General features: G+C 49.5%; 2 protein-coding genes across 4 annotated transcripts in view; one reads left to right on the top strand and one right to left on the bottom strand.

Annotated features, from left to right (window-relative positions):
• LOC143432660 (zwei Ig domain protein zig-8) overlaps window positions 1-26,708 on the top strand; it is a 123,003-nt gene that overhangs the window by 31,888 nt on the left and 64,407 nt on the right. For all 3 annotated transcript variants that reach the window (XM_076909453.1, XM_076909462.1, XM_076909471.1), the window contains exon 3: window positions 16,192-16,346. In XM_076909453.1, coding sequence (XP_076765568.1) covers window positions 16,192-16,346 — 155 coding nt within the window. The remainder of the gene's footprint in view (window positions 1-16,191; window positions 16,347-26,708) is intronic.
• The window catches only part of LOC143432677 (lysozyme c-1), a 242,395-nt gene that overhangs the window by 178,214 nt on the left and 37,473 nt on the right, over window positions 1-26,708 (bottom strand). The gene's annotated exons all lie outside the window — the stretch shown is intronic.

Below are 26,708 nucleotides of genomic sequence, written 5' to 3'. Positions count from 1 at the left end.
AACGGCCATTAGCAAAGGCGGAAACAGGGGTGAACGCAGTTAATATATCAACACGAATCTTAGAATGCTTCGTTTAACATTAAACCATCCTATTCTTCTAGTCTCGCGAAAGAAGAATTTGCAGGAAGAGGAGCAAACCTACATTGATCTTTCGTGAACCGCGGTTAAATGAGCTCCACGGTTAACAGTGAACAAACCATAAATCTACTTCCGTAGCCGATGCATTAGCTGACGATTCGCCAACTGAGATAGGATATAATCAGGCCAAGTTGAGCCGAAGATGACGCCACGGAATATCCCAGCCGCAAACCCAGCCTTCGTTTCGCTCGATCCCCGAAATTCGTGGGATTATCCAAGATACCTATGATTAATACTCGGCCGGAGGCTGGCATCCAGTTTCGTTTGGCCTTATTATCGATCCCGTGGAAAAGCCGACGTCTTCGTACAACTGGTGATCGCGGACGTTAACTTGCGCCCTGCTTGCGGGCATCGTTATGATTAATCCCAGCAACACGGAACGATGCGCCGACTCAAACCGGGCTCCTCTTTAACGCGTTCACGGCAAATAATGAAGCTCAAACAATACAGTTTCTATTTGGCCAGCGCCGGTGACGCCGTGCAAATATTTAACCAGCCAATATTGCGATAAGTGCGCGTCGTCGTTCCGATGTTCATCCCGGTGATTCTCGTGGATAAAGATCGTACGACGGTTTTCATTCTCATACACTCCGCCACGTGCCTCGCTACCTGATAAACTGTCAATTAAACCTTGCGTGTATACGTACGAGAACGGCATCGATGTTGAAATTGCAATTATTATATCGCTACGATCGAAGTGCTGGTCATCCGCTCATCCGTAACGTCTTAGCCGCGGATCGCTAGGCCTTGGAATTTGTTTATCGCGTAACACGCGTTTACAGAGATACTTGTTAATGGAACGGTAAGCTGCTCTACGGATTCCAGCGGTTATTCAACGACAAAATTGTATTATTCGTTCGCTGGCGCATCGCGCCCAGAAACAATTTGCATAATTTCATTCATCGATAGACGGACGATCGCAGATTAAACCTGGCAAAGGGGTAACGTTAAACCACGGCCGGTGAACAGACGGGAGGACGATGCCTGTGGCTGGTTAAAGCGTCGCGGTTGAAATCGTTCACCCTTGGAGCGTCTGGTCCCGCGACAGAAGGCTTATCGGTGTCCGCGGCAAAGGGTTTCATAATCATCGTTGCCCCAGCACGTACCAGCCGAAGTTTCGATCGTCCTCCGGCGCTGTGCTAAAATTTTGTCGCGTAATTAAGAGACAGCCTGACGCATGACGGGATTAAAGTCTCCCCGGAACTCTGTTCGTTGTTATTTCGTCGCGTGCTCTCTGATCTTCCCGATATCCCCGGGAAGCTTAACCGGCTCTAATCTGTTCGCGACGCCTCGTAACTTGCCGGCTGCAGGATTTTCGCGACTCGAACGATTGCAGAAGGGTGAACGGCGTGTTTAGAATATTAATTGGCCCGGTTTCAAGAGGAATCGTGGCTACGTGCCGCGGGAAATACGGAGCGCGACCCCTCGCGCCGTTCCTTTCCTCTTCGACGCGATCGCTTCTATTCTTCACAATTACGCCAGTAAACCACGTGGAACGCTTGATTAAATGTCGCGATCGAGCAACGAGCAAGAACGTTTACAAAAGTTCTACGAAGCAATCGTGGACACGACATGCTATGCACGATTCCATCGATCCTCGTGTTGTAGCGCGCGCCGAGGAGCAGAATTTTCCACGCTCGCATGCAACCGGTTACGCAAGCGGTACCAGGAATAACTGATTCGAACGAAATTGAAGCGAAACTGCGTCTAGTTTAATTCGCCTCCGCCAGCGTAGTCGCTAACAACGTGCAGACGCGAGCAAACTCCCGATAGTAGCCTATGCGAGTTGCGGGTAACGTCGAATCGCCTTTAGAGAACGGCTGTCGATGTTAAACGCCGTCGTGCCGCGCGTTACGGCCTACCTTTAAGAAAACCAGTCGGTGCTCGGCCAAGTTATTGCTACCTACGTCGCGACGAATCCGCCGGTTGTTACCCGAGAAAGATTGGAGCCACGTTCCCATGCACGCGAGCCTGCATTTCACGACGATTACTTTTATGGTTTCACTCCGTTTGTTGGTTTAACGGTATCGCAATTATCGCGTGTAAATGTCGACTCGTAAAGACTGTTGCCCGTTAACTGTTACTTACGCCTCGCGGTATATCAATCGTGCAGCCTCTAATCGAACGCGACGGTTTAAAAGCTAACATTTGTGTTACGTTTACCGAGAATTATATTCGCGAACGCTCTTCGAGCTCGCCTCGAAGCCACTGCTGAGACTACGGTACAGCATCCTCGTCTGTTTCTGATATCTTGCACCGCGATCGCAAACAGAGCTGGCCGTGCCACGGAGACCGACGATCGGTTCTTTAAATCTCAAAGAGGTACCCGTTACGAATTCAGGGCGCGGCTTGCGGCCGGCATAATTAGCCTGATTAATTCAAATCCGAAGAGGAGCCAAAGAGACGTGAAAACCCTTTCAGTCAGACCGCCGTGGCACTCATAGGCTGAGGTTTTATGTAAATAGACGCGTGTAAAGGGTAATGGCTCTTCCAAGTATTCCATTACGTCGTATTCAACGGCTTGAATAAATTTAATCTCTAAACAATTAAATGCGTTAATATTCATGACGAATAAATTTTGTTATATTCGCGGCATATTGTTTGGTTAACGCCCGGTAATACCCGGTTCACGAGACTGTGATAAGTAATTATATATCACTCGATATCGAGTATACACTGGCGGTACAAGTTAAACGGCGCACTGTTGTAATAGAAGAAAGAAAAGTTTTCAAGCACGAAGCGGCCGGCTGCGAATGGCTGTTACGAGAAACCACGGCGTTGAAGAACTCGTAATGACTGCCACTCGTAACACACGCGCGCCTCGCATACGTACACGCGATAATCGCGCTCCTCTCGAACAAAACCAACCTCAGGCTGGCAGCGTCGCGTAAAAACCAACAATGGCCGAGGAGCGAAACGATCCAACGTAATCTTAATCTCCGCAGACGAAGGGAAATTGTCGTTAAACACAGTGCAAACAGTGCCGCGCGCAGTTTGCGCGACGACTATCTTGAACCGCGGCGGAAAGCAGCATGAGATCTCTGGGAGCACGTGTAGCCGACACGAGCGACTCCAATAAAGTTGCAACTTTTGTTGCCCGACGTTTTCTTCATCTAATCAAACTTCCTTCCCAGATATGACGCGTAAACACCGCTTACACGATTTACAACCGTCTGACTTTCACATTCCCCTAGAATCCTTCGTTTTCCGCTCGCTCGGTTTATTTACGAGCTGACCGAGGAGAAATGAAACGGTTCCCACCTGCTCGTCTAATTCCTTATTTATCCGAGTACACGTACGAGTGTACCGCCGTTCCTCCTCTTTTCATCGGGCGACTACGATTCAGGGGTGGCGCGGCGTCTTCCGGTCTTTAAAGCAACGGCTATTTATCTCCAGCATCGAATGACCCGGTCGCCCCGCTTCCGGTTCTCGTGCCAACGAGATTTCAAGCCAGAAACGTGAACGGCTCGCATCGCGACGTTCTCTTTTTAGCGCGGTCGGACGTGGAATATATAAGGGGGAGGGTGGAAGAAGACGGTGCCAGTGAAAAGCGGCTGGGTGAGTCGTCGTTTCTTCTGGTCGGAGAGGGACAGCCGAGGGAACCGTCTTGAGGTATCCTCGTGGCTGGGTAGGGGGTTGAAAGAGACCGGTAAAGGGCTGGGGTGGGCGCGTAGGGGGGGGGGGCGGGGGTGTATTTTCTAAAGACGCTTACGCTTCAGCCAGCCGCGAAGTCGCGGTGACGAAACCAGGCTGCCGCCATCGCCACCCGTCCCCCTGTATTTACTCATTTTCTTTTGGGCGTCCCTCAAAGGGAGCGTCGCGTTGGTCGCCGCTCGGCGTAAAAATGCGCAGCTATTCCGTCTTGCCTAAAGGCTTAACCTCGCATGCGGTAATCCACACCCCCCTCGCCTTAGCGTCTCGTTTGGCAGCTCGGCTGGCTGGATGATTCTCCCTTGGCGTCACTAAGGGAATCTCGCCTCGATCTGCCGCTCGAAGAAAACGCGCCCACCACGATGAATTCTCCTCGACTGTAGACTACCCCCGCCCTCCAACCCCTCTCTCCGCTCTGCTCCGATTAGAGGTGGTTTCGCGGACAATTGTTGGAAACGGAACAACACGCCGAAGCTTCCAGAGTGCTTGAAATTCGAAGGGGAAACTCGATTCCCGTTTCGTTGCCGAGGGTTTAGTTAGTTTCACTGGGGTGGAAATTGGTGATTTCCCCTCTACGAGAGATAAAAGGGCGCGGTGCAAAAACTGATTAGCCTCGCGTTGCGGGAACGATTTTTCAAGCAGATGTAACGTTTCATTGATACCGTACGCTCCTTGATACGCGACGTTAGGGGATGGTTTTTTTTTCTTCCGACGACGATTCGTCGTCGACGACGACAGACAAATACACGGTCGTTCGTCGAGGGTAATAAAGCAGCAAAAAATATAAAAGCATTGATTTGGGTTTTTTGGTCGGAAAAAATGGCCTCGATTTGCCATAATGGGCGAAGATATGTAACGTAGCTTTTTTTCACGAGTCTCGAGGAGAAGTTGGCCTGTGTATACACGATAATGAAAAGCTGGAACGAGTAAGAAGAATCGAGCGAGCCGTGGTTGTAGTACGGCGAAAGGAATCTGAAAGGAGGAAAGTAAAGAGGCAAGGGGACAGGTCTTGGACCATAGTTCTGCAAAAATGGCCAAACTTAAGGGTTTCTTCATGGTCTGTTGCCTTCCTTGGCACATTCGGGTCGTCTGCGCTCTAACTATTCCAGAGTCTTGCTTCTGCCCATAAAAATCGCCCCTATTGATTTTCATGGTAAGAACACGGACTGATTTAAAATTTGGCACGACTCTCAAGAAAATTCCTCAACAGTATCTGATCTTTCCGTTTTCCTTTTCAACGTTCTTCTTGGTGTTAACACATCCACCGTAAGATTGAACAGCCTAGTTTCATAAATCACCGTCGAATTAAAAGAAACCTTCAGGAAACCGGTATAAATCGTGTTTCTTGCTCGAGGCGACGGCAGCTTGGAGCCAACCACGAGGAAAAAAACGGCGCGAAACCGGGCGAAACAGGGGTGGAACGTCTAAAGTAGTCTTTTTGCCGTTTGGAACGTCTGGTCCTCGCGTGTTTTCCTAAGCTCGAGGAGTTTCACTAGGTTTCGTGTTAACAACTAGAAAAATTGAAGGAGGCGGGAGGAAGGAAGACCGCTCTTCGTTTACGACGCGAATTTTCGCCATCGATTCTCGTTTCGCGAAACGACACGAGGAATATCCACTTTGGATACGACTGTAAACGCGGACGAATCGTATTTCGAGTCCGCCCCGGAGTTAGGGGCTGCCGTCGTCGGGATACATTTCGATCACGTGCGCAAGACGCGGTTTATGTGCTCGACCGGCGATAAAGAAAATATCCCGTGGTATTCCTTGCAAATATTTTCTCCCTGCGATCCTCGAGATTACTCGAGTGAAACGGTGGCGCACGGGCACGCCGAGACCCCGAGATACATGCGCGGTCCGCCAATAGATTCTGTTGCCGATTCGGAAATTCGTCGCGTGCGTGTACGTGCCAAAAGAGGATTTCAGATTGTAAAGTTGCAATTTAAGGATTTGCTGTGTCGCGCGTTTCCCACGGACACCTCGTATCCCTGTATTTCAAGAGCGGGAAGCAGGCGAGCGAAATGATAAGTGGTTGTCTCGCGAAGTGTTGCGTTCGAAAATTAATGGCACCCGCAATGTGCCAACGGAAACCTTAACTCGTGTTACAATCGCTTCGAAACTGTAGCAACGGAACAACAAGTGCAACAGAACCTACCCACCGTAACATTCTTGCGCGATCATTCTTGATTATATAGAAGATGAATCTTCGTTCGGTTAGCGAACGAGGGTGAAATAAGTGGCGGCGGAAGATCACGTTTCCCCCCCTGAGCGAACCGATCGTTTCCCATTCTCTAAACGAAGACGACATTACCCCGTCGAGGGGGGATGGGGAAAAAATTATGCAGCTAATCAAGAGTCGCGGGTGTCGTTTCCTGGTCGATGTATCACCGAGGATCCGCCGCAAGAAATGGCCGGGGTCGCTCGATTCTCGGGTCAAGGGGTGGTTTTAGAAGGCAAAGGAGGGTGGCTGGAACGTTGGAGGGCAGCCGCAGCCCACATCCGACTTTATGAGCCGCCATCGCTCATAGAATCTTCGCCGCAATCTTTCGCGGCGAACCCCTTGGAGAGGCTTGCACGGGGGAGAAAAATGTCCGAGGGTTTGGAGAATCGATGAGTTTGCATTAAACATCTCCGAGCGACCCGGCAGGGCCGTGGAGAGAGGATACTCCACGGAATGGTAGACGCGGATGCCCTCGCGTTTCCAAGGAATCACGAATCCATGCTCCCACGGATCCCTCGAGGTATAAGGTATGAACGGTGGAACGAGTTTCGAATCAGAAGCGGAGCGAGCCACTCGAAACGACCACCCTCGACTGGGTAGGCTAGGCACGTGCGACTCGCATTGTTAGGAAAATGTTTCGCCGGTTGGTGAAAGGCCTGAGAGAATAGAAACCTGTTCGAATAGGTTCGAGCTCGACCGGTGTATCGAGGGAGAGTTGTAGGTGCGATGTATGTGGTCGTTCAAGTGTCGATAGGAATATCGAACGTTTTATGCGATTCGAATGATTCGAAGGAGTTCCCGCTATTGGAGATACTTGAACTCTCAACTTTTAAATGTCTGGAATATCAGCACTTTTAAATCGCCAGATACCGATGTTCTTTCTCTCGTTAACCCTTCTGCCTGCGGATCACTTGAAAGAGGCTACGGGGTAGAATAAAATTGACTTTTAGATCTACAAACGTTCACTGTCCACGAGGCTTCGCGACGCATGGAATGTGCACAATGGAATTCATTGAGGAGTATATTGGTTCAAGTAACCCTGACCCTATATATGCCCCCGTATATACACTTGTAAAGTAATTCGTCTCTGTACAATCAGACAATCGCTTACGTACGATTTTGAAATATACGACGGTGAATTCTAACGGATAATTAAAAAGTTGTACAGTTCACTTCGTTCGCAAGGACCATCTTTCCCGAAATGAAGCTTGTTTCACGAGACTGATTCGTCTGACTGTCAAAGTGTACAGATATTAAAGTATTATATAAACAAAAAGTTTAGCTACAAAGTAGAGGCTACTATCCGCAGAGACGACATTTCCAGCCGATATATTTCATTAAGAGCGACGGCAGAGGAAGATATTAATCAAGGAATACTTGTGACTAGAGAAAATTCCGATTAAAAAAATGTACCTCGTCATACCGGATGCTCGATGCAAGTCAGTTAATAAATTTTTTGTCAACATGCTATCGGAACATGCGATTATTAAACTTGCAACAGCGAGGAAAAATGGCATAAAAATAGTAGAGGCGCGGCACCCTTTTCTCTTTTGCATGAATCAACCCACAGGTTTTCATTCATTTTTCTAGTTCATAAAAAATTAATTTCGTTTTCGTATCGGGTAAACGCAACGTGGAAAAACTAGATACCGTTTCACAGGAAGTCGTGTATACGATATCGAAGGAAAAAGACGATTGGAGAACAATGAATTTCATTTAAAACAGAAATAAATGCGATAGAATGGGTTCTGTCTGTTCGTAACGATTCGCATGGCAGTCAGTGTCTACGCTGACCGATCCTACAAACGTCTCTGTTTGTGACATTTTCCGCGGCTCGTAGCTCAGTCACGTAGAAACGAAATGTGTATCGTTTACGTGTCCTAGCTGCGTTTGTTCCTCCATTTCTCTAGCCAGTACGTACCTTTGGGCTGTTATCCATGGAGCCTGATGCAAACGCACGAGACCGTTCTCCAATTGAATACCATCGACGATGATATACTTACACTAAGAATTGCACTCGATATAGACGATAACAGACGCGTCTAGCCATTGATTTCGAGGGAATGGGATTGATCGAGTTCGACGCCGTTACCGCAAACCGTTGATTAATTCAAGAATCGTCGCGACCGCTCTGTCCGGGATAGAATAAACCGCGGGATTTCTTTGGCCCGCGGTGGTGCCAGCCTGGGGCCAATACGTGTCCTGCGGGTCGAAAGTAAGTGAAAAGTAAAACGAGAAAGGCAGCGCGGAAGAAAAACGAGGACGTCGAAAGTACAAGACTCGCCCAGGGCAATAATAATATCGGAAAGGTCGAGCTTATACTGCGGCGAGGTTTTCCCGATAGTTCGAACCTGGCGAACTTTCTGCCAAAGTTGCGAAGCTTTAAAGCGAAGGCTTTAACGGGTTTTCGCGCCTCGTGCAACTCTTCTTATAACCTACCCTATGGAACTCGTGTGCGAGAAGAACGAGAAATAAAAGAAGAAGGGACGAGGGTGGAAAGGAATAAAGAACAAGGGCGAGGAGTGTAAGAGAAGGGAGCGGATGGGAGAGAGAGAGAGAGAGAGAAGGGAGGTGATAGGTACGAGAAGAATGCCCCCGAAAGTAAGTTCGATTACGAGATGTATATACTGACCTTACGCCACCGTTGAAAGTTCATTTCGCACCGGTCTCGAGTTCCCATGGAACTTTTATTATCCACGTATTTAACTTCTCGATCAAGAGGTAGAGAAAGAGAGAGGAAAAGAGAGATAGAGATAGAGAGAGAGAGAGAGGGAGAGGTCGGCTGGAAGAATCGATTCGAAATCGACGAACTGAGAGAATGGCCAAGTGTGCAGACGCGTCGATTCATGAATGATCCGCTCGTTCCTGTACGAGCATATCCCTAAATAGGCTTTGTTCGATTCGGCCAACTTCTAGTGCGTTAACGAGGATATTTGTATCCGTTTATTCGCGTCTGAACGCTAGATACGCCCAGGCTGAACGCATTTAATAATTCGCTCGAGTTAAATGCGAATTGCACGCGAATACATAAACATCTCGCCGCGCAGGCGGATGCGTGTTTCGCAGTTTCGTCCCAATCAATCTCGTTTCCCGTTCCTCGCGAACATCAACGCGCATTCGTTCCATTATTACGTTGTAACTCTACGTACGACAGCCGTAGAATATAATTCTACGGAGAGAAGAAACGATCGAGCTTGTATTCGATTGAATCGGTCGAGTGGTATCTGGACGAGCGTAAAAGACGGGGGCACGGAAGTCGGAGGATCTCCAGCGGCGGATACAAGCTCTCCTCGAAAACAGCGAGCGAAGATTTCGATCACGTCGAAGCGTAATGGTCAGTAAATAACAAACGACCGTGTCTGGCCTGGAGGAGCGGTCATCATCCGTCATCGGAATAATAGTTGGGTGGAGATGGTGGAACTTTTGTAAACGGGCCAACGAAGGCGCTCGCCGTTTCCTTATTCCCATTCAAGCGGCGCGAGGAGGAAACTTTTGCCACCGATTCCGGCCAGAGCTTCTGTTCTAATTTCCCCGGGTGATAAATCGGTAATAAGCCCGTTCGATGGCCCGTAACTTTTCTCCAGTTCGCCGTCGGGTTACGTTGCCGCGTGACTTTCTCACACGACGGCCCCGGGTGCAAACAGCAGGACCGGTTCGTCGAGTCCCGCGCGCGCGTACATACAATCCCGGTAAAAGCAGCCATCGACCCTCGTCGAGCGAGAACTCTCGCCGTTGGGCGGCGGGCGAAAATCGCGAATGCGCCTCCGTTGCAACTTCCATCGATTATTCATTCGGGAATATCCGACGAAATCCTATTTCCCGTAACGCGATTAAATGAACGCTTAATTTGCATGAGACTCGAACGGGTCCATCGGGACACGGGAACAGAGGCGAGGAACACGTAAAATCGTCTTGCCTGTCCCGCGCGTCCCTTCCGAACATCGCGGAAGAGTGACGTTCCGGGCGGTTGCAACGACGAAGCGCCAACGCCGCCGCCGCCGCCGCGCGTTTTCTCCTCGCGTCGCTAGTTTCGTAATCCCATCGGTTATGTAACAACATTGCTACGAGCAAATTCGCTTGACTCGATTCACAAGATTCGCTTCTTCCTCGTATCGTCGACGATCGATCCGCATCACCCGCACGACGCAACGCAACATCTGTCAGCGGCTACTCTGCTACACTCTCGCGATGCGCCGTGGAATTTATTGCCGTATTTTGTAACGATTTGATGAACCGTGCAAATTTTACGGGACGAGTACGATGAATATGTATAAATTATACGATACAACCGTGTATGCATTATTTATACGATTCGCGGACACCACACGCGTCGAGCTTTGAAAACAGACAGGGCATGCTTGAAATCATTAAACGGGAAGCCTCTCTGTCGCTACGTTTGATCGTACCGACTCCTCCGCGAGAAGGAGCGGACTGGGATTGTTTCGTCATTTTAATCGGTCATTTTGAATCTTGTAACAGGACAGATGAACACGGTCTCGTTTGAATTCTGGAGGACGTACTTACGCCACCGTTCCGAACAACCTCACGAGACCAGGACGTCCGTGAATTTAACCGCTGACTTGGCTCGAGATACGACGCTCCCTCGGTGCGCGCTAATGGTCTTGGAAAAGTTTAATCTGCACTTGGGATATCGTATGCATTAGCGATGTACTTGTATCCATAAACTTGGTCACTCTTACGCGGCAAGTTTGATCATCGATGCGAGTTGAACGCTGCCTCGGAAAATCGTTAACGATATTATAATCGTTCTCGTCAGCTGTTCCCTTGGAGTGTTTCCACGTAGCACGTATAACACGCGGCTGGGCATGGACGTTCATTACGATTCGAGCAACCATCCTTAACCGCTCATCAACGTTCGCGTTGGTAAATGGTCCCGATTTATTTTATCCAACTACTTCGTTACTTAGCTTTAGTCGAATCGTTCGGATAAATAAAGCACGGCCGAGAAGGCAAACGCGAGGTGCAGTTTCGCGAAAGAGTTCAGCGCAACAACGAGTAATTAACGGAAAGTTGCAGCGTAATCTACTCGACTAAAGACAATCTCTGTGATTAATGCGCCTTGCTAGCCTGTTCTGATGACCGGTTTTATTCGCTGCCTGGAACGCACCATTATTAAGTGAATTCTCGACGTAAACGAATCCACTCTAGGTTCTAGCTGCTGCATTTTAATCTCCGTAGTCCGGTCCCGTAAGCGGTACCCTCGGATATTTCGAATAGTTGCCGCGTATGTTTGCGGGACACTGTACCGTGTACATCCGAGAAAACTTCCTTAACGCGGAAGAGGTTGCGCGCTCTCGTTCCAAGATTTAATAACTACTGAAACTATCCATACTATGAACTCCTAGGCAAAAACTTGAGATTCATGGAGCTATCTAAAGTTGCATTCTTACACGGTTTAAAATATTCGCGGGGGCATCGAAATTTCTATTCGTACCAATATTTCCACGTTGCACCACGTCAAGTTCACTGTTCAAGAAGAAACAAAATCTCCAGCGAGGATATCATTTTCTATCCTCGATTTCGAGAACTATTATCGCGTTAGAACGCACGCGTTGCAATTTTCCAGGGACGACGTTTCATCGGACCAAAACAAAAAGGAGAAAAGCGCAAACGAGAATCGTCATTTCATTAACGGTGGCTATTTCCTGCGCGACGTATCGTTCCACGCTGATGAAATTGGCGAACGAAATGGTTACAAGCGTCGATGGCTTCGCGCGGTGTGCTGGCGCGCGAACCTGTTTACCGACTCTATTTACGAGGTTGGGCAACCGTGTAAACCACCCTGCTAATAGAATATGCCCATATCCCGGCCCCCGGAGGAAGCATAAGGGCTCAGACCCGTAACGAGTAACCTCCGCGTCGCTACGCCGCGTTATCGCGATCCTCCCCGCGCTGCAACCGGGACCGAGTTCAACTTTGCACAACGAGCCACGGCCGTCCCGTGCAATCTGCTCGCTCACGGCCGAAGCTGTTGAGTTATTTAGCAGTTCCGGGACGATTATTGAAACGAAGGCCCGAGCCGTAGCTTGATTTGTGGAATGGACTGTTTGCGCCCCGGTTTATATACAACTGCGCGATTAAATAACGCCGTATCGGTCGATGATACGTAATGGGTTCATTCTCGCCGTTTGACAGCGTAGATGCGCGATCTGTGATTTGCTCGCGCGGTTCGTTGTTGGAAAATTGAATCTCGAGCGCGAGATTTATTTCGAAAAGGGAAGGCATTCGTCAAATTTTATGTACGCGTATGGGGAGTGGGAGTAATTTTATGTAGAATCACATTTGACGGTAAAATATGTACGAAACAATCGAGCCGCTCGCTACACGTTTCCGTTGAATATTTTAATCGTGCAATTAGAACTCCCTGTTTCCCCAAACGTTCGTCCCTCTACCGTTTCTCATCGTCACCGGCCGTTCCAGCGTTCGCTTCGAAGGGTAAAATGAATTTTCTGCCCTTATTACCGCGGATTACAGCGGAGAGCGAACGATCGCGGCTAGAAAAAGGGAGAAACAAGATCGTTCACCGAGGCACTCCCACGGCCGGTACCTACGTTCAATTAACGAAACGCGACCGATATTTAATTACCTCGGCCTGCGTTTATTCGGCCGTTAATTTTAATACGATCAATTAGCGAGGCTGCGCACCACCGAATTTCGCCCCCTCCAACAGCTCCAACAACATTGTGCGAATATCTCGTATTATTTTCTCATTGTTTCATTTAATTATCCCGTCGTTAACTTTGCGATTTTCTACGAAAGCCTCGTCGAGAATCCGATCGAAGCGCGTTCGACGCATCGTTGATCGCTCGAGACCGTTGAAACTGAAAGGCAGAGGGAAAGAGGGAGATAGAGAAAGGAAGGTAGTTCACTTTAGAGAGCGGAGCAGGAAGCGAAAAGGGGAAGGTAGGGCAAGCAATCGCATAAATAGCCCTGGATTCACAGGTGTACGTATCCGGCGGTGAATCGCGTCGGTCGAACGTCGTGGGAACGAAACGATTGAAAGGAAGTGCGCGGACCACCCTTCTGCGATGCTCGGACCGAGCTCAATGCCGAAATCGACGATACGATTCACGTGCAAAGAATCGACATCGCAGTTCCGCGTGCAGCCAACGGCTCGAATGGAAACCACGCGGAGGAGCAGCTCGGAAAACTCTGTCGTGAAACAAGAACCGCGTAACAACGGGGCATTCCGTGTAGGCGTGCACGCTCGATCGTCGCCGCGGGTATTCGTTCTGTAACTACCGCTGAAACGGAAGCGGGTCGAGGGCGCGTAGACCGAGTAAATTTGATAGATAATTTCAAGCGGTGGAGAGAAAACTCGAATCATGACTCAGATTGTATCCAGTCGGAAGGTTTTATCAATTTCGCTTACATCAGATTGCCGGAGCGCAGTGTTCAAAGATTCAATTACGATTCCTTATCTGCCCGCCATGCATTCCATCGAAATTACAGGGCACGAGAACGCGGGGCGAAGTAACGGACGAATTTAAGGGCTCGCTTTGCGTGTCGACGCGGAATACGTACGCCGACTGGTATTACGCCATAATTTCGCTTGGCTCTCTTTCTTTTTTCCACCTTCCGCTCTTCGTTTCGACCGCTGCGACGCGGTACGGCACCGAGGCTTTCCTTTGATTACTACCAGGCCACCTTCCAGCGTGTTCCGTTCGTTGTTTTTCCTCCGTTCATTTCTGGGACGACTCTAAATTCACGGACGTAGTAAACGATCGGAACGGGTCGAAAGGTATCGCTGGCTGTGCTTTCGGCTAGCTTCGAATCTAAGGGGCAGATCAAATAACTGAACGTACGTGCTGCGACTGGAAGGTACGAAATTTGGAGGATCACCAAGCGGCAGAGATTGCGGTCGACTTCTCGAAACGTTTGTTTAAAGCACAGTTTTGTTTATCGTTCGTGGGGGAAAAATCAGGGCCGACGCCGTTACCGAACGATACTCGCCGCGCTCTCGATTAAATTCTCTATTCGTACCGCAATCGTATACTAAGAATTAAGCGCAGATGTATTCGCATGCATATCTCGCAACGAATGCTGCACCCATCTCGATTTAAATGAATTTAGATGAACGAACGCGGAGGGAATCCTAAAGAATATTTCCGTATGCCATCTTAAGACGCAGTTAAATTCATCGATCGTTGTCGTTCGACGATAATCGTTGGAGATCGCGTTAAAGTCGAAAATGGCGAAACGGCCGGGAGTAGAAAGCGCAAAGGACACGCGAAAACAGACGGAACGTAAATTTCTGAAATTTTTCAAATACCTCTGCGGCTGATTCGTACGTCAGGACTTGATATATCGGCGATCTTCCGAAGCATACTCCCTTCGTGGAGGAATTCGATCGATATCCATCCTCGTTTTGGTCTATTTCCGCGTGTGCCAGCGAAAAATTTCTCCTCGCGACGCTCGATGGCGCGTTCCATCGACATTCGTTTTTGCCGGACGCTTACAGGTCTCCCATTTCGTCGACCTGGTACGGGGCACCATTAAATCGACCATTCGGAAAGTAACGAACGACCATGACCGTGGCGCGGCGGTCCAGGGGTTAGCGGCGGCCGCGGCACGGTAAATTAATTTCACGACAACTCGTCGGCCCTTCGTTATCGGCTGCCAATCCCCTTTGACTCGTTCCTTTCGGTAACGCATATCGATATCGTCTGGATATCGTCGGGCGGTTTCCACAATTCCACGTTGTACCTCGTAACAATTTCAATTTCTGCCCCGCCGAAATCCCATTTTACCCGTAGAATACAATGGGAAATTTTATCGAGCGCTCAACGTTTCTATCTCACCCTTCCCGCCCCGTGTTCGACGCGCTGCACCCGACCGAGCCACCCTCCTCCGCCTCTATCCTCGCCGTTTCGACCGCCGCCCGGCACATTCCCGTTTTTCCACCGTTTCCACCCACTCTCGTGGGATTATGTTAATGGCGACTCTCTCATCTCTGCGATCGACGAAATCCTGGTTAATGGGGAATCGAGTGATTCATATAAATCTGCTACAGGGTAACCCGATTCGCTGCGATGATAATAGTTACCGTTTGCGTCCCGGGAAATTGTTGAATCATTTCTGATTTAAGAGGGTTTGCCCCTCTATCTCTTTCTCGCGATCTTTCTCGTCCTCCGTTCCGTGTATCTCGCTTCGCATATCGTTTGATAAATTGCTCGCCGTTTAATTGACGTATTTCAATGATAAATCCGCGATGCAAAAGATGGAATTACCGATGCTCCAGCGATGAGCGTCGTCGTTTATTCAATCCCATGAACAACGGGTTCTGATTCACGTTGGAATCACATTAGTCCGACGGGTAATGAAGTGGTTCGCGAAAATAAATGTCATCATAACGCGGAGCATTAATTACGTTAATTGTGAAATAAGCAGCGAAACAATTGAATCTCCACGGGGGATCCCGTGTCCCGACCGCCTTTCGCGATGCGCTTCTCGATCACCAAATTGCTGGCGTAGTTATCCCTCTCCGTGCGCACGCACGGATCGAAGGTCAATGAAAGTTGCCCCGGTGGCGCGTGCCAGAGGGAAGCCTGGCATTCTCGAAATTATTAGTTGGCAAACTATTTGCATTACCGGTGGATCAAAGAAAACGATAGGTTCCGCTGGCGTAGCCAACAGGATATTAAAGAACGTATACATTTACCGTGATTTCGCCTAGCGACAATACAGAACGGCTGGGCGCGTTACCATTGCCGGAAGTTCGCTCTTAATCAAGTGCTTATTAGTATTAGCCTCGTGTGAGCCGCGCCGGGTACGCGCACGATGCGCGGGCGCGTTTCTGCACGCGTCGAAAGCGAGACCTGCGACAAGCAGTTCGCTCGAGAGATGGAACTTTTGATGTCGCAAAGCAGCTGCAACGCCTAACCTTGTTTGAACGTAAAGCTCGAAGAGTTTCCATATTCATCCGAACTTACTTTGACTTTGCGAGGTACGCTGTGACTGCTCTGTTGCCGAGACGCCAGCCTCGTTAAGTAAGAATAGATTTCCCTGTTACCCGTGCACGCTCCACGGCCGTGCTACGTCCGTCCGCGTCGTCCGCTCGAAGATTGTCGAACTTACGAATGTTTACGGAACCTTGACGGGATCATTCGACGACGAGACGTCCGGACAATTTCGTTAATGGTGTTTGTCCCTATTCTTTTCAGGTGGATCGAGCCTGGCTAGCGTGGTAGCCGGAAGTAAATCGACGAAACCATTGAACAAACCGGGTTTCGACGACATCGCCCCACGAAATGTTACCGCCATCGTTGGCCAAACAGCGGAATTGAATTGCTTCGTGAAGTATCCCGGTGACAGAGTGGTGAGTAGCGATATTAAGAGTCTACCATTTACCGGGTTCTCGACGGACAGCTCGTAAATAATTTCTAACATTTCAATCGCACGCCACGCAGAGTAACGGGGCGGTATTCGCGGGGGAATAATGACAATTCTCGCCCAGGGTGTAAACGAAAAATAAGTAAATTTTCATTTTCATTCATAATTGGCGGTATCCCATTCAGAAATTAATTTCACGAATTAATGTCCACGCATTGGTTCCGGGAGTGTATCTAGTTCGTTCGTCCGCGTAATCCGTGCGCCAGGAACGTTAGTAATTATATCAGCGCAATTACAAATAATTTTACACGGCCGCGAGAAAGGTCCGGTAGGGAATCAGGCCGCTTTAACGAGTCGGTAGCAATGATATCTGGTACGGTGCAGTTCATTAAATGTTGGGGGGTGGCGCAACGTTGGACAGAGAAATATTCGCATAATTATAGAGATTAGCATAAACCGTACCAATATGCATAATGGCTAGTTTTCGTTTCAGGCTCGCGTGCACCGAAATCGTGTAACGATTACTTATTGCTGCGTACCCGCATATTGTTGTAACGCTTTCCATCCCGACACCTGTTCACCGTCATTTCCCCTGTATAGATACGCGCGAATTATTAATCACCGTACGAATTAGCGGCAGCTAAAAGAACAAGTAAATCCCGATCGATCCCACGGTCACTTATACATCCTCGATTCAACGAACGTGTCGTTCGTACGACGCGCCGTATGACTTTATAAGTCGAGTGAAACTTGCTCGATAAAAGTCGTCATTTGTCCAACAAGAACTGCCATAAACTCTTCTCCGCCCTCCTCAAGTAAAACGTTCTATCTACCAATTTTTCTTTTCCCGGGATATTCGAAAATATTCCCAGCGTCGCGCGTTTCTCACTTTAAAAAAAGGAGAAATTGCAATATTTTACACGCTTCGTAGGGTCTCGAGAAACCTGTATGTAATGATTTATCATCCGTTCGCTTCGAATGGTTCGCACATTCTCACGAACGCTGAGAGCATCGACATCGAGACAAGTATCGCGTTCATTTGCACGTGTCCGCGATGCTTCGACAATGAAAAAGGAATCGTGCTCCTTTTGATCGCCGTAGATTCAATTACTCTATGCTACAGAGCGAATCGACGACCCAAAGACTAAGACTCGCCCCGCTTTTATACGACGTCTCACTACCACCGAGGTGCCTCTTTGATATCACGTGTTCGAGTCGAGTCTACTTTAACGCGTCACTGAGCGTCCATCGGGCCAGCAGCAAGAAAGGCAGACAGTCCTTAAATCTCCTCGCCGTCGCCACAATTTCGTCCTCGAATTCGCTACGAACACACCCGTCCGGCCGCGCTCCCTGTGTATACGTGTTGCCCCTGTTCGTGTCAATAAGCGCGCGTCTGTCTTTACCCCGAGCCGCCCGAGCGCTGTCTTTAATTGCCAGATAGAAGCGGGTCCCGAACAGCGGAAGAACCAAGTGCAGGTTAGAGACCCTCGGATTGGAGGCAAGGGTGGCCACGGGGTGACTGCACCCTCGCCAACGGTAAATGAACCGATCAAGCATACCCTGCCAAGTGGTTACACAGCTAGGCCAAACCTGCCTTTCTCATACCAATACTCCGTGTTCCGTGTATACACGGTAGACGAAGGAACACGCCGTGCGCAAACCTGCTCGAAGGTATACACTTGTATACCTAGAGGCATAGAGAGACTTGTACAGCGTCGATGGACGGAGATCAAAGGATAAATGTTGAATACTATCCTGTAAACTTGGAGCAGGACACCCGGACAAGAATTTTCGTTTTACACAGCGCTTAAGTGGGAGCAATCGCTTAATTGGCAGGAGGGTCACTACGTATGCATGCATCGTACTTTACCCCACACGCGTCTCGTACACCACGGACACCTTCACCCTTGGGTTCTTTGATTTTTGCCACGCTCTTCGACCTATTGTTGATTCGCTGCATAATTACACACGATTAAGCACGCTCGGTCTTGGTCGACGATACTCCTCGGCGTGCATAATGTATCGCGATCGTGCTCCTTCGAGCCGTTTCGTTCTCGTATCCAGACACTTTAGGTGTTTCCGTTACGTTCCAGCGATCCTCGTATTTGCCTCGCGCATCACGCCTAAGAAGCATCGGTACAACACCGTGAACTGTCGAGTCGAATCCATTCGTCTCTTATTAGGGAGATGCATTAGCCTGAATAATGCAGCGGGTTTGATACGGTGATGTATGGGCTTCTTAAAATTCCCCCTGGTAAAACTGTTGCTCCCTCGCCGGATCACTGTTCCGCGGAGGAAAGTAGACGGTCGGTTGCATCTCGTTTGCGAACGCAACAGCGAGTAGAACCGGCGGCGCGCCGGTTCCGTGGAAGTGATCTGTTTAATCGAGCCCTTCCCATCGCATGTACCGGACGGAAATAGTTGGCATAGCTTAGGCTTAATCGTGTACGCGGTACACGGGCCCGTAGAAGGAATTCGTGATGCGCCCCCAGGCAACGGTGACCGTTCAATTATTCTACCTGCGCTCGATTTGCTTCTTCCCCGGCGTGATCGATTATTCGAGCGATTCATCAATCTGTTGTTTATTGGGGACCGTTCGATCGAAAACCGAATTCTAATCTTTTCCGCTTGTCACGTTAACGAATGTAGGAGCGGGGATATCGATCGACGACGCTCAAACGTGGCGACGTTCACGGCCAAGTCCCGTTGAAATTTACCCAATTTCCTTACATCCACTGCGGGAGATCCTGCGAACGAAGAACGAAAGAGGCGATATTTGGGGCGAGACTCGAAATTTGGAACCACCGGCGTGTAACGACCCTACCTGTCGGTCACGTAACTCCGATAATTGATTTAGCCGCGGATCAGGAACGTGATACATATAACTGCTTTGTACCGTGGAAGGGATCCGTTTAAACTTAGTTTAATTAAACCGGTGGATTTATTGGGCGGCGCTTGATACGTACACACGAAGACACGGGCGCACTGCCTAGCGACAAGGGGTCGCGTTTGGTGTACCCGGTGTTCCCGAGGGTTGGGCAGAGGGGTGTAGCCACCGCATTCGAGACCCGGAATGCTACACGCGCCTATGGACGTGTACGTAGCGGTGCAGGTGCTCTTGCAAGTGTCTCTGTGTGCATGTGAGTGTGACACACTCGATTCGGACGAGTCGGAATCTTCGAAATGGCCTTGGAAGAGATATTGCCGGGCATCAATCGGGATAATGGCAGCGGTGATCTAAGAAAGGAACGTCTACGAGAAGAATTCCCGGGACTATGAATTCGACGGACATAGTCGAGGTGATTGGCGATAAGAGGGAGATGAACGATCGATGAGGGAACGTCGCGGAATTAGTCGAGACGCGTATTCCTCCGGCAGGTGAATCGTAGTTTAACGAAAGACAGACAGGGTTTGCTAGCTCGCTCGAAATGGTAAATTGGCGTAGACGACGAGGGCGGTAGTTAATTGAGATCAAGGAGTTACGGGGGAAATTGGGTTGAAGTACGACGACCGGGTGTTTTGTGTCAGCTGTTCAGCACGGATGCTCGTGGAGTTTCTTCCGGCTTGTCATCGATCACGCGATATACGTACGCTAGTTCGAGGTGAAATTATGGCCTCCGAATGTATTTAGAATTCTCTGTACAGAACAGGTTCGTACGGGACGAGTGAAATAAGAATAACAGGACGAATGCGAGTATTCGTTCTACGTAAATGTCAGGGAATGAGATTCGAGCGAGCCATATCTAATTACCAGCCACTAATCACACGAAGCAGGGAATACCAATACTCTGACCTATTGTGCAAGTTTCAATTACGTTAGAGTAGCTTCATATACTCCGTTTCGGAGACGAAGCGTTTCCAGCAGATATCTTACTAACACGACGATTACGTTCATTAAAGTTCGATGAACAGTTAATCGTTCCCCGTCGGTCTCACAAAGTCAGTTTCGCTTGTGCAATTGAAGCACCAACTAGGCTCATTAATACATCAGTCAATTCCGGCGGGCGTCGAATGTCCTTAAGCCGCGACAATTATCTTCCTCGAATCCGTCGTCCTCGCAAAACGCTTCGCGAGTGGACGCTCTTCGCGCGAAGTATCATTAAAAGTAGAGAGGGCTAGGGACCAGAAAAAGAGTGTTTTCCCGGAAGAGTAGCGAAAGAAAAACACCCATATACCTGGCCAGTCACGATCCAGTTAGAAAAAACTTGGTGGCCTCCGTGGACTAGCTACCTGTGTGCCATGGACGCGACCTCTAATGAAGAAAGAAAATGCAAGTCAGCTCTCGATGGAGAATGCGAGAACGGGAGCAAAGAAACGGTGTAGGTCGCTACGTTCGAGCGAGCAGATGTTATCTTTGGACAGACTGCTTTGTCACAATCCCTCTATCCGCGAGAGGAGGGAACGGGACGGCCAGCCAGCGTCGTTTCTTCCCCACGTCACCCCGCGCCCTGTTCGCGTCCTTCGAGTCATTAGCCGGATAATTAATAATCGAAGTTGATCGATCGTCTTGGGTAGTCCGGCGAAACTTGGCACGGGTGAACGACTTTTAATCGAGGCGTATCCGCGGGATTGTTTTCCACGCCGGACTAAGCCCGCGCCTCGAAGGCTAAGTAGCGACAGAAGGGACGGCGGGGTGGAGGCTAAGTCCGATTTAATCTGGTAATCGACGCGTCGGCGGCGTCCAGAGGGGGAGCCTCGCAATTGAAACAATTTCTGCCGGAAGAACCGAGAAATGCAATCGTCAGCGAGTCGGGCGGAGGAGAGACACGGTATACTTCCGCCCCTAATCCTCGGCTAGGACGAGTGTTTGTGAACGTGGGAGCGTCCTAGAGGATTTCTGGACCCTGGAAGCCCGCCGTTGCCCCCGTCTTTCGATTACGAGCCTTTGTCCTCCGGAGTTTGCACAGCGGCCGAAGGAGATCCTGTCTCCATTTAGGAGCACCACAGTGGGCCACGCCCAGTCGCAGGGGCCACGTTCGTTTCCGATACCGGCGTCTATTTGCGGATCGAGCGGACGAGCCGTGGACGAGCGTCAACGGGGAAGTAGCAGCGTGTCGGTGTTCTTTAATAAACGATACTGCGGGGCAGTGATCGTTTGGCAGTTCGGTTAATACCAGCCGGGGCAAAGGGAAGCGGGACTGAGCGCGATCCGAGGAGGAATCACCGTGGAGATAGATAGAGAGACAGAGGGATGACGAGGCGCAATGGAGGAGAAGCTTTTATCTTCTATCCGGAGGATTAAAGAAGCACCGTCCGTCCCGGGCAAACGATTGCTCTCAATTAGCTTTATCTGTATTTACGTTGGCCAGAGGTGAAACGGGACAACGGGCAGCTGTTTGATTCCTTGGGAAACTGGGCTAGTCGCGATCCTCTTCGTTTCTAGTTAAAAGGAATACCGTGGTTAATCGCCCGGCGGGGATGAATGAAAATTTCCTAATTAAAACGAGTTTGATCCGCCGCGTTTCCAGCGGACGGGACCGCGGTTGAATTGCGCGCGCGACGAGGACGGTGTCGCGCAACTTTCGCGAAATGGATAATTATGGGGCGCGGAGTTTTTCGCTCAACTCTGTTTACGCGGGATTCGCGCGGACGTTGGGCTCGGACGAGGGAATAATCCTCGCGAGAGCGCGGCCCCGCCGTGCGTCACATAACAGAAATTGCCGGAATGACGCACGAGCAGTGCGATCAGCTAAATTCCGCCGGCCGAATTGGCTTTATTGCCGTTTGTACCCGCTCCGTAGACCGTCTGAATTCGAACGTGTGGCTGTCGCGGTTGGAAGTCGGATGGACGCGAGGCTAAACGAGTCGACCGATGGAACTCGAAGAGAGGCGCGCGACGGTGCCTTCGTTCGCTGGCGCTACAGATTGGACTGCCGCGATAAGGAAGCCGGTCGCTTCATTGAAATCCGACGTGTGACAAATTGCGGTTACGATCGGTACGTCTAGGATAGGGTGGTCCGTGGACGTACGTGTCTGGTAATTTTCGAAGGGTTGAAAGGTGAAATAAAGTCGCGCGAGTAGGTATAGATAGGGGATTGGTGAGGGGAGAGTCGTAAATTCTTGGTGGTGCTTTGGCATCGTTGCCAGCGGTGTTCCCGGATCTCCTGGAGCGAGGCTCGTAGAGTGGTCGAAGATATTGTTTTTCAAGTTTATATCCGGTAAAGAGAACGTGTACGGGGACAATTCGGGTATTCGAAGCAATTTGAATAAATAAATATTAAAGTTCCGGTATTTGAATTTCAACATTCGAATTTGAATTTGAATATATCAATTTGAATATTTAAATTCGAAAGCGCTAAAGGAAATCGCGGTCTCATTGGTTAACGAGAGACGTTTCAACTTGTTGTCGGGTACCTGTATCGAGGGGTCCGCGACCCGCTGAAAGTTCGTTAACGCTGGTAAGAAATGAGCGTACTTCCCAGTTGTAACAAATGGCTAGAAGATTGATTTTAAATGCGAAACTACTTTAAACACTCGGCGAACGACAGTACGGTTCGTTAACTCGAGTAATCTCGAACCGAGACTTCTCAAGTTATCAAACCATTCTGAGAGCTATCTGTTAGAGGCAAAAGGGAGTCATTTTCCGTCGCACGGACGGGGTCTCGACGAAATTATTTTCTTTCAGGGTTCTATTGCCCGGAACTCGTTCAGGTTCGCCCGTTTTGAACCGTTTCACGGGTGCTGAATATTTCTCTCTTCCGCGTCCACTCCCTTTTCACTCTGCAACATCACCGTTGCGCTTATTTATTCAGTACTGAATATCATCAATAAATAATTAACCATAATTAAATCATACTCCGCGGGTCTCCGTAGAACTTTTCGGGCTTAACGAATGGAAAGTTTCTGAAATCCTCTCGGGAACGCGTTTCTACGGATTTACCGCGAAGCTGCGAGCTTTTAATTTAACTGTTAAGAATTTTAAATCAGCCATAACCCACTTTTCCGCGGAACGAAGTTGCGCTCGTAATACATCACCGGCCACGGTTTAAAAGCTGCACGTCGTAAAGCTTTATCGTCGGACGAAGAACACATTGAAAATCTGGCCCCGTCGAGTCATTCCCCGGGTCTCGAAAAATTCTCCAACCTTTTATCGCTGCCCGTTTATGAATCACTATTATGTAGATAAATCCCAGCGATAGAGGGTCAGATAATGGCGACACGATTCAACGATTTCTTCAATTATTTCGACGGATGCCGTTATTATCTCGGATGAAAAGGGCGAATCTATCACGGAGTAATTTATTAAGCCGTGGGGGAGGGCCTGGGGGGGGGGGGGAGAGGGGGAGGCCAACTGCATCGCCGACTGGTCGATATCGAGAGAAGGGCGCTGCTGTGACGCGGGGGAGAGAAAAAAAAGCGCGGAAGCTCGTCGTGGATAAGAGAAAATGGAAGGCCGCGGAAAGTGCGAGGCGTCGATGATGCTAAAAATGCCTCCTACCTTTTATCAGCAGGCTGCAGACATAATTTAAGAGAGGGGCTGCGGGTGGGGTTGCGCCGTCCTGCGCCGGTGTACTTAACTTTTACGATAACATTTTTCACCGACTTCTCGAAGCAAGATTTTATCAGTTTTACTGTACAGCTATCGGCGCGATGCGTCCGATATATTAAACCTGAAAAATTCTTCTTCGATATTAATTAAAAAGTTGCGCGATGGAACGTATCCGCTTCTTTGAAACGTCGTACACGGCACAGAGGGGTAATTAGCCCGAGCGCTGAAAGAGACGCCGGCCATTCATTAATAAAGCTGAATTAACCGCGTTTTTGTATCGAACGTACCGCGCGCGTATGAAAGATTACCTTTTCCGCCCCGTAACAAAGGAACGTCGAAGGCTTCGTTCTCCGTGCACCTTTTTCTCGTTCCTCGTATTCCTTGACCGTGTTTTCGACTCGCGTACGCGCATCGTCCGTCGTGCTCGAGAAGAATTCCGGTTCACGGACGGATTAATTGGACGGCGCTCGTTTCCTGCGCGGCTCGTCCACCCCCGAATTTCTTGCGGACAGAAAAGAGGACTCGCGTCGGATTGACGTTCGTACATTTTTACATGCCTCGCGTATACGAGACACGCTCGTCGCGCACGTGCGTTGTAAAAGCCTGAGCAATATCGTCGACGATTCCTCGATGTTCGCGGCCTGGCGTAGCTCGGTCGTAAAACTCGCAGAACGGACTCCGCTAGACGCCTGGAATGCCGTCGGATACTTGGGGGATTTTCACGATACGACCGTTCGTTCTTCGCCGACGAACAAAACGAGCTGGCTCTTACCTATTCGCACGCGCTGCTCTTCGCGGAGCATTTCCACGGGAAAAATAAAATTTACGCTCGATCTCGTAGCTCCCTCGTTACCATCTCCGCGGTATCGCTCGTCTCCTCTCGTCCCGTTCTTAATCTACTCTCCTCTAGAAAAATGTCAGAGGACCGCGCGAGGGTAGAGGGAGAGGAGGATGCTGGTAAACGACGAGACGCGGGCAGTACTCGGTTATTGTTGTGAAACGTGGTCGTGTAAAACGTTACGCGATACCAGCTGACTGGGTAAGAAAAGACGATATCAAGCAGCTCGAGTCTCGGCTAATAGTATCCGCTATCCGTATCCTTTTGTCGCGACGCGCCTGTCTAATGACGCGCCATTGTACGGGGATTCGCGGGCACAGAGATAGGGGAATCTTTTCTTAATGGAAACTCGATGTAGAGGACCGACACTGGCGAAGCGGAATCGTGACGATCACGGTCCTAGGAGTTAATAGAACGCGAGAGCACGGTGGAAAATGTTCAGTCGCGAGGAGCTCGATAGTTACAGCGGTCGCGAATAGCTCGAAGATGGCCAGAGAAACTGAGGGAAACGACGTGTACATGTGTTTCCTACCGCTGCGAGTGGAGAGAGAACCAATCGAGCGTTCGAGGATAGGGCGCGGCAGGATCATTTTTACCTACCTGGCCAGCTCGTTTCGCAGATGTGTACAAGATTACAGGGGGATTACTCGATGCGGTTTATTCCGCGGGAATAAAGAGGCTGGTATTAATTTCTTGTCCTCAGTTTGTTTTTCATAGGGAATAATACTTTCTGTCCCGGTTATTTACGAGCGACACGGCACTCTACAGATTTGCCAGATTAGGGGCGGATCCGTTGGCTATAAATTAAAACCTCAAGCTCGCGTCTACTCCTTCCCCTTTTTCCTTCTGAGACTCTGTCGAGGATTCGTGTAAGCACCCGTTGCGAGCATTCCTACCGGAACTGGCCGGGATGAAACGGTCTTGCCGGAATTTCCGTTCTAGATTAATTGCAAACCGACGAAATGTTTCCCGTTCGAAACGAAACGAGAAACGCGCGCACGGCTCCGAAGAATTTTCTAAAATTCGGTCACAGTTCCGAGATCCGCCCACACCCTGCTTCGGTATCCCATCAGCGAATCGAATTTATCCACTTGAACGATTTTCAGGAACAAGATTTCGCGCAACGATCGTTTCGAGTGTCCGGTCAAAGAGGAATTTAAATTCATACGCGAGTCCTGAATTTCAAATTCATCCGCCGTTCCGTTTATCAAATAGAAACGTATTATGCACATAATGTCCAACGACGAGAGCTTTTCAAAGGCATCCTGATTGCGACTCGCGCGTCCGAGCGTCCGGCATGCAACTCGTACAACCGAGCGTTGCTTTTAAATCTGGCCACCGCCGTCCGTACCGACGTTACTCGCGCGTTCGTGGCTCATTAACTTGCCACTGGATAAATTAATAATTAGTCCAGTCGCAGCGCCGCTCTGTTAAACTTCGCCGAAGTGGGACGGAGAAGAAATCGACGCTCGTGAGCGAGTAAGGGCGTAGACGCGGTCGTACGGCTAAGGACAAAGACGCGGAACGACGAACTTGGACGCGTGGAGGCAATTAACGTTCAAAAGTCACGGGTCAGCACGTTTCTGTTCGTTAATTGAACCAATTTAAGGGTTTGCCTTGGCGGATCGGTTCGCTGGAACAGAGGGGCGGGGGGGCAACGTTCCTCTTCGAGCGGAGTGCACCGGTCGTCGTAAGAACTGGGGAAACAATCGGGAAGTTCAATCGCGTTAAGGCTAACTCGAAAACGGTTGCGCAGCTGCGAGCCTCTGGATAGGTTTTGCGGGTGTTTAAGAGACTTTGAGTTAAATAAACGTCCGATCGGGCTTCGGGTATTGAATTAACGACCCGGGTCCCGGTGTTTTACGACGAGTTCCAGGGCATTCGAGGTGGGACGACTTTAGCTGGCTACTTCGACGAACTTTCCAAGATATTATAAAACGTCGATCCAGAATCATAACGCGCGTCCAGGTTTTTCGTTTAACAATTCAACTAAGAAGACTCCTCTCCTATGTATCTTCTGT

Source organism: Xylocopa sonorina, chromosome 1 (genome assembly GCF_050948175.1).
Source record: "Xylocopa sonorina isolate GNS202 chromosome 1, iyXylSono1_principal, whole genome shotgun sequence".
Taxonomy (NCBI): Eukaryota; Metazoa; Arthropoda; class Insecta; order Hymenoptera; family Apidae; genus Xylocopa; species Xylocopa sonorina.
The sequence above is the reverse complement of the archived record's forward strand: the minus strand, read 5'-3'. Positions and strand labels throughout refer to the sequence as shown.